We start from the raw sequence: 20,066 nt of genomic DNA, 5'->3' as shown, positions 1-20,066 counted from the left end.
TATGGTCATTATGGCCAAACTGTTCTGTTTTTGTTTCATTCAGACCAGAGGACATTTCTCCAAAAAGTACGATCTTTGTCCCCATGTGCAGTTGCAAACCTTAGCCTGGCTTTTTTATGGCAGATTTGGAGCAGTGGCTTTTTTCTTCTTCTTTTTTTAACCTTTATTTAACCAGGTAGGCAAGTTCTCAGAACAAGTTCTCATTTGCAACTGGCCAAGATAAAGCATAGCAATTTGACACATACAACAACACAGAGTTACACATGGAATAAACTAAACATATTCAATAATATAGTAGAATTTTTTAAAGTCTATATACAGTGAGTGCAAATGAGGTAAGACAAGGGAGTTAAGGCAATAAATAGGCCATGGTTGCGAAGTAATTACAATATAGCAATTTAACACTGGAATGGTAGATGTGCAGAAGATGAATGTGCAAGTTGAGATACTGGGGTGCAAAGGAGCAAGATACATAAATAAATACAGTATGGGGATGAGGAAGGTAGATAGACGGGCTGTTTACAGATGGGCTATGTACAGGTGCAGTGATCTGTGAACTGCTCTGACAGTTGGCGCTTAAAGCTAGTGAGGGAGATATGAGTCTCCAGCTTCAGAGATTTTTAAATGTTGTTCCAGTCATTGGCAGCAGAGAACTGGAAGGAAAGACGACCAAAGGAGGAATTGGCTTTAGGGGTGACCAGTGATATATACCTGCTGGAGCACGTGCTACGAGTAGGTGCTGCTATGGTGACCAGTGAGCTGAGATAAGGCGGGGCTTTACCTAACAAAGACTTGTAGATAACCTGTAGCCAGTGGATTTGGCGACGAGCATGAAGCGAGGGCCAACCAACAAGAGCATACAGGTCGCAATGGTGGGTAGTGTATGGGGCTTTGGTGACAAAACGGATGACACTGTGATAGACTGCATCCAGTTTGTTGAGTAGACTGTTGGAGACTATTTTATAGATGACATCACCGAAGTCAAGGATCGGTAGGATGGTCAGTTTTACGAGGGTATGTTTGACAGCATGAGTGAAGGATGCTTTGTTGCGATACAGGAGGCCGATTCTAGATTTAATTTTGGATTGGAGATGCTTAATGTGAGTCTGGAAGGAGAGTTTACAGTCTAACCAGACACCTAGGTATTTGTAGTTGTCCACATATTCTAAGTCAGAGCCCTCCAGAGTAGTGAGGCTGGACGGGCGAGCAGGTGCGGGCAGTGATTGGTTGAATAGCATGCATTTAGTTTTACTTGCATTTAAGAGCAGTTGGAGGCCACAGAAGGAGAGTTGTATGGCATTGAAGCTCGTCTGGAGGTTAGTTAACACAGTCTCCAAAGAGGGTCCAGAAGTATACCGAATGGTGTTGTCTGCGTAGAGGTGTATCAGAGAATCACCAGCAGCAAGAGCAACATCATTGATGTATACAGAGAAGAGAGTCGGTCCGAGGATTGAACCCTGTGGCACCCCTATAGAGACTGCCAGAGGTCTGGACAACAGGCCCTCCGATTTGACACACTGAACTCTGTCTGAGAAGTAGTTGGTAAACCAGACGAGGCAATCATTTGAGAAACCAAGGCTGTCGAGTCTGCCAATAAGAATGTGGTGATTGACAGAGTCGAAAACCTTGTCCAGGTCGATGAACATGGCTGCACAGTAATGTCTCTTATCGATTGCGGTTATGATGTCATTTAGAACCTTGAGCGTGGCAGAGGTGCACCCATGACCAGCTCTGAAACCAGATTGCATATTGGAGAAGGTACGGTGGGATTCGAAATGGTCGGTGATCTGTTTGTTAACTTGGCTTTTGAAGACCTTAGAAAGACAGGGTAGGATAGATATAGGTCTGTAGCAGTTTGAGTCTAGAGTGTCACCCCCTTTGAAGAGGGGGATGACCGCGGTAGCTTTCCAATCTTTGTGAATCTCACACGATACGAAAGATAGTTTGAACCGGCTGGTAATAGGGGTTGCAACAATTTCAGAAGATCATTTTAAAAAGAGAGGTTCCAGATTGTCTCGTCCGGCTGATTTGTAGGGGTCCAGATTTTGCAGCTCTTTCAGAACATCAGCTATCTGAATTTGGGTGAAGGAGAAATGGTGGGGGCTTTGGCGGATTAGAGAAATGCTTATTGAAATTCTTAATTATAGTGGATTTATCAGTGGTGGCAGTGTTTCCTAGCTGCAGAGCAGTGGGCAGCTGGGAGGAGGTGCTCTTATTCTCCAAGGACTTTACAGTGTCCCAGAACGTTTTTGAGTTAGTACTACAGGATGCAAATTTCTGTTTGAAAAAGCCAGCTTTTCTAACTGCCTGTGTATATTTGTTCCTAACTTCCCTGAAAAGTTGCATATCACGGGGGCTATTTGATGCTAATGGAGAACGCCACAGGATGATTTTGTGCTGGTCAAGGGCAGACAGGTCTGGAGTGAACCAAGGACTATATCTATTCTTAGTTCTACATTTTTTGAATGGGGCATGCTTATTTAAGTTGGTGAGGAAGGCACTTTTAAAGAATAGCCAGGCATAATCTACTGACGGGATGAGGTCGATGTCATTCCAGGATATCCCGGCCAGGTCTATTAGAAAGGCCTGCTCGCAGAAGTGTTTTAGGGAGCGTTTGACAGTGATGAGGGATGGACGTTTGGTCACAGACCCATTACGGATGCAGGCAATGAGGCAGTGATCGCTGAGATCTTGATTGAAAACAGCAGAGGTGTATTTGGAGGGCGAGTTAGTTATGATGACATCCAGGAGCGTGCCCGTGTTTACGGATTTGGAGTTGAACCTGGTAGGTTCATTGATAATTTGTGTGACATTGAGGGCATCAAGCTTGGATTGTAGGATGGCCAGGGTGTTAAGCATGTCCCAGTTTAGGTCACCCAGTAGCACGAGCTCAGAAGATAGATGGGGGGAAATCAATTCAAATATGGTATCGAGAGCACAGCTGGGGGCAGAGGGAGGTCTATAGCAAGCGGCAACAGTGAGATACTTGTTTCTGGAAGTAGAAGCTCATATTTTTTGGGTACAGACTTTGATAGCCTGCAGAGTTCTGTATTACTATCTTTGCAGTAGATTGCAACACCGCACCCTTTGGCAGTTCTCTCTTGGCGGAAAATGTTATAGTTAGCAATGGAGATTTCTGGGTTTTTGGTGGTTTTCCTAAGCCAAGATTCAGACACGTCTAAGACATCCGGGTTGGCAGAGTGTGCTAAAGCAGTGAGTAAAAGAAACTTAGGGAGTAGGCTTCTAATGTTAACATGCATGAAACCAAGGCTTTTACGGTTACCGAAGTCAATAAATGAGAGCACCTGGGGAGTGGAGCTAGGCACTGCAGGACCTGGAATAACCTCTACATCACCAGAGGAACAGAGGAGAAGTAGGATAAGGGTACGGCTAAATGCTATACGAACTGGCCATCTAGCACAATCGGAACAGAGAGTAAAAGTAGCAGGTTTCTGGGCACGATAGCATAGATTCAAGGCATAGTGAACAGACAAAGGTAAACCTAGGCATTGAGTAATGATGAGAGACTTTATATATTCACTTTGTATGTTGTCTACCTCACTTGCTTTGGCAATGTTAACACATGTTTCCCATGCCAATAAAGCCCTTGAATTGAATTGAATTGAATTGATATAGTCTCTAGAGATGTTTAAACCAGGTGATGTCATCGCATATGTAGGAGGTGGAACAACATGGTTGGTTAAGGTATATTGAGCAGGGCTTTAGGCTCTACAGTGAAATAAGACAGTTATCACTAACCAGGACAGTAATGGACACAGCATATTGATATTAGAGAGAGGCATGCGTAGCCAAGTGAACATATGGGTCCAGTGAGTGGTTGGGCTGACTGGGGACACGGTGATTCAGACAGTTAGCAGGCCGATGCTAACACGCTAACAGTTAGTAGGCCGGAACTAAACAAGCTAGCAGTTAGCAGACCGGGTTAGCAAGCAAGCAGTTAGTAGGAGTTAGCAGACCGGGGCAGGCAAGCTAGTCTATGGGGGACGTTGCAATGTCGCTTCTTCCTTGCTGAGCGGCCTTTCAGGTTATGTCGATATAGGACTCGTTTTACTGTGGATATTGATATTTTTGTACCTGTTTCCTCCTGCTTCTTCACAAGGCCCTTTGCTGTTGTTCTGGGATTGATTTGCACTTTTCACACCAAAGTATGTTCATCTCTGGGAGACAGAACATGTCTCCTTCCTGAGCGGTATGACAGCTGCGTTGTCCCATGGTGTTTATACTTGCATACTATTGTTTGTACAGATGAAAGTGGTATCTTCAGGCGTTTGGAAATTCCAAGTTGGAACCAATTGACTCAAAAGATGTCAATTAGCCTATCCGAAGCTTCTAAAGCCATGACATCATTTTCTGGAATTTTCCAAGCTGTTTAAAGGCACAGTCAAACTTCTGACCCACTGAAATTGTGATACAGTGAATTATAAGTGAAATAATCTGTCTGTAAACAATTGTTGGAAAAATAACTTGTGTCATGCACAAAGTAGATGTCTTAATTTATGACATGCCAAAACTATAGTTTGTTAACAAGAAATTTGTATAGTGGTTTAAAAACGAGTTTTAATGTCTCCAACCTAATGGTAAACTTCCGACTTCAACTGCACCTTCTGTCACTGTGGCAACGACTCTGTCGATGCACTTATTAATGAAGCCGGTGACTGATGTTGTAAACTCCTGAATGTTATAATATGAATCCTGGTTTATATTCCAGTTTCTGCTAGCGAAACAGTCCTGTATCTTAACAACCTGAAAACGTACCTCTCGGCTGAAAACCTTTCCTTTAATGTTGTCAAGTGTATTGGTTGTGGAATCTCATTCGCCTTTGATATGAATGTCATAAAGGTTATTTTGCTGTTTCTGTAGAATAACCCTTTTTGGTTCCAGGTAGAACACTTTTTTTCACCAAAACGATGTACCCTCAAACAAGACAAAGTTTCTACCTGGAATCGAAAGTTTATAATAAAAAATCAAAAAAATGAAGCCAATATATCAATCACAATTATGTCACGACATTGTGCCAGTGTTGTCTTCGTGGCTAGTTATGCTTCAGTTTTTAGACAAACTTTCATGTCGAGGCGGCGGAGCGTCATGTTGCACATGCATTGTGCATCTGCCAATACCGCAACGCAACCTAACTTTAGTGTCCGCAACTGTAAGATATTTTAGCTGAGCGGTGAGTATCTCTCTTCTTATTTAATCAAAGTATCAAAGAAAAGTTTATTGTACTTTGCTACGGCTCTGTCTGTGGGAACTACAAACTGCTTCAACAAATGGATTGGTCATGCAGTCAGGTCTCTCATCTTTTGCAGACGAGTTCACTTCTTTTAAGGTGATTGCTTCCTCCTTTCAATTACATTTCTCTTCAGAGAGAAGGATAAAGGTCAGACTGCTGTTCACTTGTTTTTCGTAGGAACTTTAATAAAGAATATTGCTTGAAGAACACTCTCTTCTCCTGTCTGGACAGGGGTTGAAGCAGACTCATACTGTCTTTTATGTTGGCTGAATGCCATTCACTTGTAGTGACATGTCTTTTCAACTCTTTAGCAGTGATGCTCTTTATTGTCTGATACAGGCTTTAGCTCCAACCCAGAAAGCACACAGACTTACAAAGACTATAGTCAGTTAATAACAAATTCTTATTTTCAATGACGGCCTAGGAACAGTGGGTTAACTGCCTTGTTCAGGGGCAGAACCTTGTCAGCTCGGGGATTTGATCTTGCAACCTTTCACTTACTAGTCCAACACTCTAACCACTAGACTACCTGCCACCCTATGTTGTGACTACTGGAAATTCACAATGTTCTTACGTAGCTGAGACATAACATAGGGATATTTTACTAACAGGTCCTCTGTCTGTAATTCATCAGAGGAAATGCATTGTAAAACTCTCCTTTGCAGACATCGGGGATACATAGTCTCTACCTGCTGATTCCCCAATTTTGTTAATTTTTCCTATACGGATGCCCTCTGTTTATTATACAATAAACCAATGTCAATTACTGGAGAGGCTATACGGACACGCCTGGTGCCAAAAATTGGTGATGTATGTTGCTGAGAGTCGAGTGGAGATCTGATGAGCCCTTTCCAGCCAGCTAGTTTACGCTTGCTAGCTGGCAACAACAACAGCATCGCACTAGTTAAAACTTGTAAAATACATTTATATAAATTTTGGTTACCATCTGGATGTCACCATCACATGCCAATTAGCTAACGTAATGACAAGCAGTGTATTGAGATTCTTGCTCCTGGAGACAGCCCACTGCGCACAAACTGGTTGAATAAAAGTTGTTTCAACGTGGAAAATACTAGTGTACTTTTTCGATACTCGAACATGGAAAACGTTTCGGAACTCTAATTTTTTTTGTTCACTTTGAATTATGTCTCACTTCATATACGGATTGAGAGGATCGAGTCTGTCTTGTAATTTGTCTGAATCTTCTCAATGGGACAGTAGCTAGCCAGGCTACTTGCGCATGCAGTTGACACAGCGCAAACCACTTTTGAGAAGCAAGCGAGAGATTGAAAATGCAGACAGCATAGCCTCTTCAAACGAGACAATGATTCCTCCACGCCTGCAGAAGCGTACTATGGGAATAATTTGATTACAGAGCTGATGGGGAGGGCCAGCTCACCTAAACAACTAAGCAAAAGGTGTTACAAAGCACTTCAGTGTAAAGTTCAGTTCCAAAATGACATTTAAAAAAAAAATGTAACCATGACATTTGCATTGTAACGTTGTCGTAATTCTACTAGCAATTACATTAGAATAATTATTTTGGAGACAATGACATGAACATGAACATCAGCATGACATTTATGGGAGCATTATAATATGATTCGTAATATGATTAGAATCCAAAAGTAATGTGAAATGAACTATGACTTTACTGAAATATATACTGAACAAAAACATAAACGCTACATGTGAAGTGTTGGTCCCATGTTTCAGGAGCTGAAATCAAAAATCCAAGAAATGTTCCATACGCACAAAAAGCTTACTTCTCTCAAACCTTGCATAAAATATGTTGAATTTATACCTTTAAAACAATGCCAGGTCTTCAACGTCATATCCACTATCAGAAGAAATAGCTATCTGCTGGGAAGCACCTCCTACAGGAGAATTGATCTGTCCACAGCTATCCCGTTGGTCTCCTATCCAGGGTTTTAACCAAGCCCAGCCCTGCTATGATATTTGTCATTGACTGTTACCAATGTGCTATCGTGAGAATGATTGTTGAGAGAATCTCCACTTTAAAAAAACGATATACTGTCGTAAGCGGCCGCGACCTGGAGGTCCGTGGGGCGACGCACAATTGGCTTAGCGTCGTCCGGGTTAGGGAGGGCTTGGTCGGTAGGGATGTCCTTGTCTCATCACGCACCAGCGACTCCTGTGGCGGGCCGGGTGCAGTGCGCGCTAACCAAGGTTGCCAGGTGCACGGTGTACCCTCCGACACATTGGTGCGGCTGGCTTCCGGGTTGGATGCGTGCTGTGTTAAGAAGCAGTACGGCTGGTTGGGTTGTGTATCGGAGGACGCATGACTTTCAACCTTTGTCTCTCCGAGCCCGTACGGGAGTTGTAGCGATGAGACAAGATAGTAGCTACTACAACAATTGGACACCACGAAATTGGGGAGAAAAAGGGGTAAAAAAAACTATATAGATTAACTGTTGATATCAAAGACATTCTAAAGGGTAGGTTTAACAGAGCAAATTAAATGTGACCATACTTTATCACTCATATACTATATAATCAATGGTGCTATTTAGGCTTAAGTAGCATTTGCAAAGTCATCAACAGTTATTGTTCCAACCCAGATCTCTACTCAAATTAGACAATGAAATAGGCCTAGGGTTTCCAGCTCAGGCTGATTTCAAATGTAATGATATTTAATGATGTTGAATTGTATTTGGTTGGCAACGCAACCAAATATCATCATTAGAAGGATCTTCTTATTGAATAGTTCAATCTTTGCCACTAACTTCAATTCTAGTTTTGTCTACAAATTATTTATTGATACTGGATTGAATTGTATGTTGGATTCATTTCTCCATCTCAAACAAAAATGATATCAGTTATTCATTTGTAGACAAACTAAAATTAAGGACAGACTAATCTCGTGGCTCAGATGAAACTATCCAAGCAGTACATAGTTTTTCTTTTAAATGTTGATATTTGGTTGTGTTGTCAACCAAACACAATTCAATATTACTTTTGTAATACAGTAAATAGCCTAAAGTTAAGGCTATCTTACAAACGAATGTATCATCATATCAACCTCAAAATGTGTCAGAGTCGTGTGCATAGGTGGCAGGGAAGTCAGGCGCAGGAGAATCAAACTGAGTGTAATGAAGTTATGTAATAAAAATAAACTAAACATACTCCAAACACTAAATGTAACAATAAACAAAGTGGGTACGAGGACCCGTCGCGCACCAATACAAAACAACACAATACTGAATAACAAACAATCTCTGACAAAGACATGAGGGGAGACAGAGGGTTAAATACACAACAGGTAATGAATGGGATTGAAACCAGGTGTGTAGGAAGACAATACAAAACCAATTTTAAATGAAAAATGGATCAATTATGGCTAGAAGACCGGTGACGTTGACCGCCGAGCACCGCCCGAACAAGGAGAGGCTTCGACTTCGGGAGAAGTCGTGACGAAATGAATAGGCCTAATACATCCATAGCCACATTTTGGGGTTACTGTAACTACAGTCGTTGCCAAAAATATCCGCACCCTTGCACAAAGAAAATGCACCATTTCTTTCAGAAACATTTTGAAATGAAAAAATATTTTGATATCCACGTGTCTTTGGTTTGCAGTTGAACAAAACCCCCAAATCTGATAAATTTACTTAATGTTAGCTTATTCCACAAAGTATTCCTAAAATGGCCCAGACAATATTACTGGCACCTTCTAGAAATAGTTAGAAATAATAAGATTTCATGCAGGTGATTCTCCTTTACTTTGGAATTGAACTCAATTGTGGTGAGTTGTAGAAGCCTGCAATATAAAAATAACTCATTCAACCAGTTTGAATAAAGAAAATGACTCATTCTCCTGTTTTGTGTCACTGTGCGTACTGCAATGAGCATGGCGAATAGAAAGACAACTAGATAATTATCTGAAGAGGTCAGACACAAGATTGTAGCCAAGCATGGACAATCTCAAGGTTACAAGTCCATCTCCAGAGATGTTGATGTTCCCGTTTTCACCAAAAACTGGATGGTAGATTGCAGCGAAGGATTATCTTAATGGTGGAGAAAGTTTTCACAGTTTCAACTACCAAGGCATTTTGGAGCGCAACGTCGGACCCGGTGTCAGAAAGCTGGGTCTCCGTCAAAGGTCATGGGTCTTCCAGCAGGACAATGACCCAAAACACACTTCAAAAAGACCCCAGGAATGGTTCAAGACTAAACGCTGGACTGTTCTGAATTGGCCAGCATTGAATCCCATTGAAAACTTGTGGAGGGATCTGAAAACAGCAGCTGGGAGAAGGCACCCTTCAAATCTGGGAGAACTGGAGCAGTTTGCACAAGAGGATTGGGCCAATCTGCCAGTACAGAGGTGCAGGAAGCTCAAGCGCTTGATTGCAGTTCTTTTGACCAAAGGCTGTGCTACCAAATATTAAGTCTAGGATGTCAATAATTTTGTCAATGCCATTTCTGTTTACTTTCTGATTGTAATGGATATATTAAGTTCTGAATTTAAAAAAGGTTCTGTAATTTTAACAGTGAAATAATGATTTTTGGAGACCAAATAAATACGTGGTGCCAATTTGGTGCCAGTATACATTTCTTCTTAGTATTCTGTATTTTCTTCTGTTTTTTACACTTTCACTATCACTAGTTTCACCAAAGGTCCTTAAGTTCTGTTCATAAAAGGAACAGAACAATTAATCGGGTGGAGCTTCACATACCGTCCTTCGCTCTTGCTCAGTTCATAAATGAGTAGAACAATTCATTAGATGCGGATTCATCAAAGTCGTTCACCCCAGCTCATATATAATGACCCAAAATCTTTCAGACACGTTCAAAGGGAGTCCATTCTGTAGAGTGGAGAGAGAAAATGGGGAAAGGTATTTATGGGGGTCATAAACCTCACCAACAGGGCAACGTTATGACAAACATAGCTACCAATTATTACACAATTATCCACATTGAAATGATGTGGTGTGCCCAGAGGGAGGAGGTATCCCGGAGCAAAGAGGCTAGTAGTGCTTGCCAACGTGAGTTGCTTCTCACTAGGCAGCAGTTGCGTCCCACCTGGCAGCTGTATCACATGCCGCCAGTGGTAGCTAACTTGGATAATTTGTTCCATCCCACTTGATTTGATTTTGAGAAGGGTAGCAGCCTACACGAGAAATAACGTGTAATATTGGTATAAACCATCTGGATGTCATCATGATACAGTCTACTGCTCAATGGAGAGAGTTTAACTTTGTTATTTGGTATTTTATTAGGATCCCCATTTAGCTGTTGCAAAAGCAGCAGCTACTCTTCCTGGGGTCCACAAAACACGAAACATGACATAATACAGAACATCAATAGACAAGAACAGTTCAAGGACAGAACTACATACCGGCTTTGCGATTTGATAGATTTATTGTAGTGACTATGGCATTAACGTCTACATTTTTGTAAATACAAATTGGGCTACTTTGATCAAAATTGAATGATTCTGAACAAGCTCATTAAATCTTAACTGACATGCAAGTTACCCAGACAGCTTTAGCCACAGATGTAGGATCTTAATTTGATCACTCTTTTATTGCTGAGAATTTTCCTGCCAAGCAGGAAATGCACACTTGTAGTCTATTTGAGTTTTAAAAAGGCTTCTAAATATTGTAATTTCAAGGCAAAGGGTGGCTACTTTGAAGAATCTCAAATATAAAATATATTTTGATTAGTTTAACACTGTTATGGTTACAACATGATTCCATATGTTTTATTTTATAGTTTTGATGTCTTCACTATCATTCTACAATGTAGAAAATAGTAAAAATAAAGAAAGCCTTTCAAACTTTTGACTGGTACTGTACGAGTGCTATATAGGAAGTGGGGGTTCCTATATGAGCCTAATGAGCCAATGGGGGTTCTTACCGGAAGAGTTTTGACGCTGACTGTACAGACAGGAGACAGATAATGTTTCACGAACCTCCACCATTAAAACAGTGTCTGTGTATGTCACAATTAAAGATTGTGTGACCACTGCGCTCAGAACTGGTCTGCCAACCAAAATGTAACAGAATTAATCAATTGTGTTGCTGGTCCTCAATAAATGTACTTTTGGGAACAGTCAGATTGTTTGATGGATTATTTTTGTTCTCATGTCTTGACTGATTTACCCTGACAATGTGAAAATAAAATACTTAGCAACTCTTGGAGGAAAAATGGACGTTGACTTCACAAACACTTTATTATTTTTCTTTTTTTCTCTCCGATGCATCTGAGCTTTCTCTCTCCCTCTCTCCGTCTCTCTTGTACATGGTTTCCCACAGAACTCCAACAGTGAGAACCCAAACTGTGTGGGTATCGAGGGAGTGTTGGAGGCCTACTTCCAGAGTCTCCGAACTGTTCAGCTCTACGGGCCCACCAACTTTGCTCCTGTCATCAACCAGGTGGCACGGTGAGAGAATGACAGCACACACACACGCACGCACACACACACACACACACACACACACACACACACACACACACACACACACACACACACACACACACACACACACACACACACACACACACACACACACACACACACACACACACACACACACACACACACACACACACACACAGTGCATTAATAAAGCATTCAGACGCCTTGATTTTTTCCACATTTTGTTACGTTAGTCTTATTAGAAAATGTATTAAATAGTTTTTTCCCCTCATCAATCTACACACAATACCCCATAATGACAAAGCAAAAACTGTTTCATTATATTTTAGCAAATGTATAAAAAAAACTACAAATATGACATTTACATAAGTATTAAGACCTTTTAATTAGTAATTTGTTGAAGCACCTTTGTTATCGATTATAACCTCGAATCTTCTTGGGTATGACGCTACAAGCTTGGCACACCTGTATTTGGGGAGTTTCTCCCATTCTCCTCTACAGATCCTCTCAAGCTTTGTCAGGTTGGATGGGGAGTGTTTCTGCACAGCTATTTTCAGGTCTCTCCTGAGATGTTCGATCGGGTTCAAGTCCGGGCTCTGGCTGGGCCACTTAAGGACATTCAGAGACTTATCCCCCTAGCCACTCCTGCATTGTCTTGGCTGTGTGCTTAGGGTCATTGTCCAGTTGGAAGTTGAACCTTCACCCCAGGCTGAGGTTCTAAGCACTCTGGAGCAGGTTTTCGTCAAGGATCTCTCTGTACTTTGCTTTGTTCATCTTTCCCTCGATCCTGACTAGTCTCCCAGTCCCCACAGCACCACCATGCTTCACCATGGGGATGGTGCCAGGTTCTCTCCAGACGTGACGCTTGGCATTCAAGCCAAAGAGTTCAATATTGGTTTCATCAGACCAGAGAATCTTGTTTATCATTGTCTGAGAGTCCAAGCGGGCTGTCATGTGCCTTTTACTGAGGAGTGGCTTCCGTCTGGCCATACTACCATAAAGGCCTGATTGGTGGAGTGCTGCAGAGATGGGTGTCCTTCTGGAAGGTTCTCCCCTCTCCACAGATGAACTCTGGTTCTCTTTCAGAGTGACCATTGGGTTCTTGGTCACCTCCCTGACCAAGGTCCTTCTCCCCCGATTGCTCAGTTTGGCCAGGCCGGCCAGCTCTAGGAAGAGTCTTGGTGGTTCCAAACGTCTTCCATTTAAGAATGATGGAGGCCACTGTGTTCTTGGGGACCTTCAATGCTGCAGAAATGTTTTGGTACCCTTCCCCAGATCTGTGCCTCGACACAATCGTGTCTCGGAGCTCTACGGACAGTTCGTTCAACCTCATATGGCTTGGTTTTTGCTCTGACATGCACTGTCAACTGTGGGACCTTAAAAAGACAGGTGTGTGCCTTTTCATGTCCAATCAATTGAATTTACCACAGGTGGACTCCAATCAAGTTGTAGAAATATCTCAAGGATCACTGACAACAATGAGACAGCCTATAGGGAGGAGGTCAGAGACCTGGCAGTGTGGTGCCAGGAAAACAACCTCTCCCCCAACGTGATCAAGATAAAGGATAATTGTGGAATACAGGAAAAGGAGGACCGAGCACGCCCCATTCTCATCGATGGGGCTGTAGTGGAGCAGGTAGAGAGTGGACACTGTTATGCAGGTGAATGAGGACCCAAAAGCGACTTGGCGAAAACAGAGTCTTTATTCCAGTAAAGGAAATAGGCAATACTCCCAGACAAATCGGAGCAGAAAACAAAACATAAAAAACTAATTCCACTCGTAGTGACGAGGACAGACTGGAGACTCGACCATAAACTGTAGGTTGCCTCGGGAAGGCACCGACCGTAGCAGACTCAGACACCTGCTCACACGCAGCATCTGCATACGTAGAATGTATGCACACATGACTGTAAGTCGCTTTGGATAAAAGCGTCTGCTAAATGGCATATATTATTATTATTATCTGAGGGAAACAAGACACAGCACGGCGAACAATATACAAGGATCCGACAGGACAGAAACGGAAAACAAGGGGAGAAATAGGGACTCTAATCAGGGGAAAAGATAGGGAACAGGTGTGGAAGACTAAATGATTGATTAGGGGAATAGGAACAGCTGGGAGCAGGAACGGAACGATAGAGAGAAGAGAGAGAGGGAGGGAGAGAGAAAAAAGGGAACGAACCTAAAAAGACCAGCAGGGGAAAACGAACAGAAGGGAAAGCAAAATGACAAGACAATATAAGACAAAACATGACAGTACCCCCCCACTCACCGAGCGCCTCCTGGCGCTCTCGAGGAGGAACACTGGCGGCAACGGAGGAAATCATAGATCACAAACGGTCCAGCACGTCCCGAGAAAGAACCCAACTCCTCTCCTCAGGACCGTAACGGAAAACGATAAAAAGGGAAACTAGGGTACTACTCTAAAAAAAAAATGAGACACGGGTAGAGAACTGAAAGCTTTAGAGCAAACAGGACCAAACAGGCCAGGAGAGTAACAACTAGGGACAGACTGAGACACAGCAAGGGCAGGAACAAGACCAGGAGAGATGCGGTGGCAGGGAACAGACTGAGACCCAGCAAGACCAGGAGCAGAAGCAGAAAAAAAATTACCAGACTTATTCTGCGCGCAGTCCGAACACGCAGCCACGAAACGGCGCGTGTCACGCTCCTGAGTAGGCCACCAAAAGCGCTGGCGAATAGAAGCAAGAGTACCTCGAACGCCGGAATGGCCAGCTAACTTGGCAGAGTGAGCCCACTGAAGAACAGCCAGACGAGTAGAAACAGGAACGAAAAGAAGGTTACTAGGACAGCGCGCGGCGACGCAGTGTGCGTGAGTGCTTGCTTAACCTTTCTTTCAATTCCCAGACTGTCAACCCGACAACACGCCCAACAGGAAGGATCCCCTCGGGATCGGTAGAAGCCACAGAAGAACTAAAGAGACGGGATAAAGCATGAGGCTTGGTGTTCTTAGTACCCGGGCAATAAGAAATAACGAACTCGAAACGAGCGAAAAACAACGCCCAACGAGCATGACGCGCATTCAGTCGTTTGGCAGAACGGATGTACTCAAGGTTCCTTTGGTCAGTCCAAACGACAAAAGGAACGGTCGCCCCCTCCAACCACTGTCGCCATTTGCCTAGGGCTAAACGGATGGCGAGCAGTTCGCAGTTAGCCACATCATAGTTACGTTCCGACGGTGACAGGCGATGAGAAAAATACGCACAAGGGTGGACCCCATCGTCAGTATCGGAGCGCTGGGACAGAATGGCTCCCACGCCCACCCCCGACGCGTCAACCTCAAAAATAAACTGTTTATTGACGTCAGGTGCAACAAGGATAGGAGCGGATGCAAAACGCTTCTTGAAGAGATCAGAACAACAATCATACGACCGGTGAGGAGGAAGGGAGTTGGTTCTGGACCGACTGAAGACCGTGCGCAGACCATGATATTCCTCCGGCACTCCTGTCAAATCACCAGGTTCCTCCTGAGAAGAGGGGACAGAACAAACAGGAGAAATAGCAGACATTAAACACTTCACATGACAAGAAACGTTCCAGGAAAGGATAGAATTACTAGACCAATCAAAAGAAGGATTATGACACACTAGCCAGGGATGACCCAAAACAACAGGTGTAAAAGGTGAACAAAAAATCAAAAAAGAAATGGTCTCACTATGGTTACCAGATACAGTGAGGGTTAAAGGTAGTGTTTCACATAATATACTGGGGAGAGGACTACCATCCAAGGCGAACATGACCGTGGGCTCCCTAACTGTCTGAGAGGAATGTCATGTTCCCGAGCCCAGGCTTCGTCCATAAAACAGCCCTCCGCCCCAGAGTCTATTAATGCACTGCAGGAAGCTGCCGATCCGGTCCAGCGTAGATGGACCGGTAAGGTAGTACAGGTACTTGACGGAGAGGACCGTCTAGTAGCGCTTATCAGTCGCCCTCCGCTTACTGATGAGCTCTGGCCTTTAACTGGACATGAAATGACAAAATGACCAGCGGAACCGCAATAGAGACAGAGGCGGTTGGTGATTCTCCGTTCCCTCTCCTTAGTCGAAATCGAATACCCCCAGCTGCATGGGCTCAACACCAGAGTCAGTGGGGAAAGATGGTAGTGTCGAGAGAGAGGGAGACACAGTTAACGCGAGCTCTCTTCTATGAGCTCGGTGACGAAGGTCTACCCGTCGTTCAATGCGAATAGCGAGTTCAATCAAAGAATCCACGCTGGATGGAACCTCCCGAGAGAGAATCTCATCCTTAACCTTAGCGTGGAGTCCCTCCAGAAAACGAGCGAGCAACGCCTGCTCGTTCCAGTTACTGGAGGCAGCAAGAGTGCGAAACTCTATAGAGTAATCCGTTATGGATCGATTACCTTGACATAGGGAAGACAGGGACCAGGAAGCTTCTTTCCCAAAAACTGAACGATCAAAAACCCTTATCATCTCCTCTTTAAAGTTCAGATAATCGTTAGTGCACTCAGCGCTTGCCTCCCAGATAGCTGTGCCCCACTGCCGAGCCCGACCAGTAAGGAGTGATATGACGTAGGCAATCCGAGCTCTCTCTTGAGTATGTGTTGGGTTGGAGAGAGAACACTATATCACACTGGGTGAGAAAGGAGCGGCACTCAGTGGGCTGCCCAGAATAACATGGTGGGTTATTAACCCTAGGTTCCGGAGGCTCGGAAGACCCGGAAGTAGCTGGTGGCACGAGACGAAGACTCTGATACTGTCCTGAGAGGTCGGAGACCTGAGCGGCCAGGGTCTCAACGGCATGCCGAGCAGCTGACAATTCCTGCTCGTGTCTGCCGAGCATCGCTCCCTGGAACTCGAGAGTAGAGTAGAGAGAATCCATAATCGCTGGGTCCATTCTTGGTCGGATCCTTCTGTTATGCAGGTGAATGAGGACCCAAAAGCGACTTGGCGAAAACAGAGTCTTTATTCCAGTAAAGGAAATAGGCAATACTCCCAGACAAATCGGAGCAGAAAACAAAACATAAAAAACTAATTCCACTCGTAGTGACGAGGACAGACTGGAGACTCGACCATAAACTGTAGGTTGCCTCGGGAAGGCACCGACCGTAGCAGACTCAGACACCTGCTCACACGCAGCATCTGAGGGAAACAAGACACAGCACGGCGAACAATATACAAGGATCTGACAGGACAGAAACGGAAAACAAGGGGAGAAATAGGGACTCTAATCAGGGGAAAAGATAGGGAACAGGTGTGGAAGACTAAATGATTGATTAGGGGAATAGGAACAGCTGGGAGCAGGAACGGAACGATAGAGAGAAGAGAGAGAGGGAGGGAGAGAGAAAAAAAGGGAACGAACCTAAAAAGACCAGCAGGGGGAAAACGAACAGAAGGGAAAGCAAAATGACAAGACAATATAAGACAAAACATGACAGGACACCAAGTTCCTTGGTCTCCACATCACCAACAAACTATCATGGTCCAAACACACCAAGATACTCGTGAAGAGGGCACGACAACGCCTATTCCCTCTCAGGAGACTAAAAAGATTTGTCATGGGTCCTCAGATCCTCAAAAGGTTCTACAGCTGCACCATCGAGAGCGTTGCATCACCGCCTGGTTTGGCAACGACTCGGCCTCCGACCGCAAGGCACTACAGAGAGTAGTGCGTGCAGCCCAGTACATTCACTGAGGCCAAGCTTCCTGACATCCATTTTTGTACGCTGCAGCTACTCTCTGTTTATTATCCATGCATAGTCACTTTACCTCTACCTACATGTACATATTTCCTCAATTACCTCGACTAACGGGTGCCCCCTCACATTCACTCTGTACCGGTACCCCTTGTATATTACTTCTTGTTATTTTACTCCTTAATTATTAGTTGTTTTTTTCTTCTTTTTTTCTTTTATTTATTCATATTTTACTTCAGTTTATTTTTGTAAATACTTTCTTAACTGCAGTGTTGAAGTTCTTGACATAAATCGGTACGCCTGGTACCTACTACCATACCCCGTTTAAAGGCTCTTACATGTAAATATTTTGTCTTGCCCATTCACCCTCTGAATGCCACACATACACAATCCATGTCTCAGTTGTCAGTTCCCTTCATCTACGCTGATTGAAGTGGATTTAACAAGTGTCATCAATAATGGATCATAGCTTTTACCTGGATTCACCTGGTCAGTCTATGTCATGGAAAGAGCAGATGTTCTTAATGTTTGTGTATACTCAGTGTACATATGTGTTTTGACTTGCTTGAAACGATACGAGAGTCACATATACTGTATGCAAATACATACTGTATGCAAACACACAAACTCTCTTACCCACCACCCCCCCCACACACACACACACACACACACACACACACACACACACACACACACACACACACACACACACACACACACACACACACACACACACACACACACACACACACACACACACACACACACACACACACACACACACACACACACACACACACACACTCCTCTCCTCTCCTCTGCAGAATTCCACCCTTAGGCTGCCCTAGCCCTCATGAGTTACTCTGACATGTTCTCCCCTGAGCTGTCTCTGTCTCTGTCTCTATCGCACTCCTTCTCACTCTGACAGACTGACGGCCTAGCTTAGCTGCTCTCCCCTGCCTCTGTGTGCTCTATTTCTGTTTGTTTTCCATCTCTAAAGGTTCCACATAACTGCAAAACTCTTAATAATTGGCTTAGCTGGGGCCTTGCGACCATTAAAACTTGTCAGGAGTTGTGTTGCTGAATGTTGTATAGGACACTGTAGTACTAGAGAAGGCCATGTAGTTCATATAAACATAATTAATTATATGGTTTAATAGTTTTAGTATTAGAAAGGAATAGTAGATGTGCCATTGTGTGAGTGTTTTACTGTTATTCCGGTGTTATAAATGTGTCCCTGGATACTTTCCATAGAAATAAGCAGAGCATAGAATAAGAATTATAGAATATCTTGTGATCTTGGTATTTTCCAGGAAGGAGGAAAGACTCTCCCTAAATGGGCTGCTTAAGGTCTTGTAGTGGAAAAACGAGAGAAGGTGAAACTCGCGACTAGCGACTTGCAGGTACCGAGACCCAGCGTGATGACTCAATCCCGTTTTATGAAACTGTTCTGATGGATGACCGTATATTTGCATCTCACAGGAGAAACACACCTTTATCCTCTGAGACGAGAAGTTCCCAGCAAAGTCCTGGGGTCACTGACGCAAGAAGAGGTGTGAAAACTGATGAAAACTTTCATCGTCTAAATGAATGTTACTGTTAATTCAATTGTCGTGTTTGGTTTGTAAGTGCTATGGATTTATTGTGACAGGGAAACTGTGTTATAATGTTTGTCGGACGGCCGGTCAATTAAAAGAGGGAGTGACACGGGTGCCCAGGGCCTGCATTTATTCACATACAGTAATAGTGGAGTCAGATTGATGAATGCAGTTTAAACAGAATTTTCATTCAACTACATAATGGTGACCACTCATTGTCAGTCGATGGGGATTTCCACCAAACTACAGTCTCATACCTCCCACCGTAGTAAAAAATACACATTTTCTCACAACTAAATCCCCCAAAATGTTGTATGTATTTCATGAAACACATTTTCTAATGGCCCTGTTATGTACTTCCTGTTTATTCTTTGTGTACCAAACATTAAGAACACCTGCTCTTTCCATGACATAGACTGACAAGGTGAATCCAGGTGAAAGCTATGATCTCTTATTGATGTCACCTGTCATATAAGTGTTGCGTGGTCTAGACTGTTGTCATGAAAGTGTTGCGTTGTCTAGGCTGTTGTCATATAAGTGTTGCGTGGTCTAGACTGTTGACATAAAAGTGTTTTGCGTTTTCTGGACTGTTGTCTTAGAAGTGTTGCGTTGTCCAGACTGTTGTCGTAGAATTGTTGCGTTGTCTAGACTGTTGTCGTAGATGTGTTGTCTAGACTGTTGTCATAGAAGTGTTGCGTTGTCTAGGCTGTTGTCATAGAATTGTTGCGTTGTCTAGACTTTTGTCGTAGAAGTGTTGTCTAGACTGTTGTCATAGAAGTGTTGTGTTGTCTAGGCTGTTGTCATAGAAGTGTTGCGTTGTCTAGACTGTTGTCGTAGAATTGTTGCGTTGTCTAGGCTGTTGTCATAGAAGTGTTGCGTTGTCTAGACTGTTGTCATAGAAGTGTTGCGTTGTCTAGACTGTTGTCATAGAAGTGTTGCGTTGTCCAGACTGTTGTCGTAGAATTGTTGCGTTGTCTAGACTGTTGTCGTAGATGTGTTGTCTAGACTGTTGTCATAGAAGTGTTGCGTTGTCTAGGCTGTTGTCTTAGAAGTGTTGCGTTGTCTAGGCTGCTGTCATAGAAGTGTTGTGCTGTCTAGACTGTTGACATAGAAGTGTTGCATTTTCTAGACTGTTGTCG

General features: G+C 43.5%; 1 protein-coding gene across 1 annotated transcript in view; it reads left to right on the top strand.

Annotated features, from left to right (window-relative positions):
* The window catches only part of LOC124003576 (copine-9-like), a 186,704-nt gene that overhangs the window by 154,462 nt on the left and 12,176 nt on the right, over positions 1 to 20,066 (top strand). Inside the window, exon 17 of the mRNA XM_046311934.1 lies at positions 11,530 to 11,657. Coding sequence (XP_046167890.1) covers positions 11,530 to 11,657 — 128 coding nt within the window. The remainder of the gene's footprint in view (positions 1 to 11,529; positions 11,658 to 20,066) is intronic.

The sequence above is a fragment of the Oncorhynchus gorbuscha genome, linkage group LG18 (assembly GCF_021184085.1).
Source record: "Oncorhynchus gorbuscha isolate QuinsamMale2020 ecotype Even-year linkage group LG18, OgorEven_v1.0, whole genome shotgun sequence".
NCBI lineage: Eukaryota > Metazoa > Chordata > Actinopteri > Salmoniformes > Salmonidae > Oncorhynchus > Oncorhynchus gorbuscha.
Note: the sequence above shows the minus strand (reverse complement) of the source record. Positions and strands in the feature narration are given on the sequence as shown.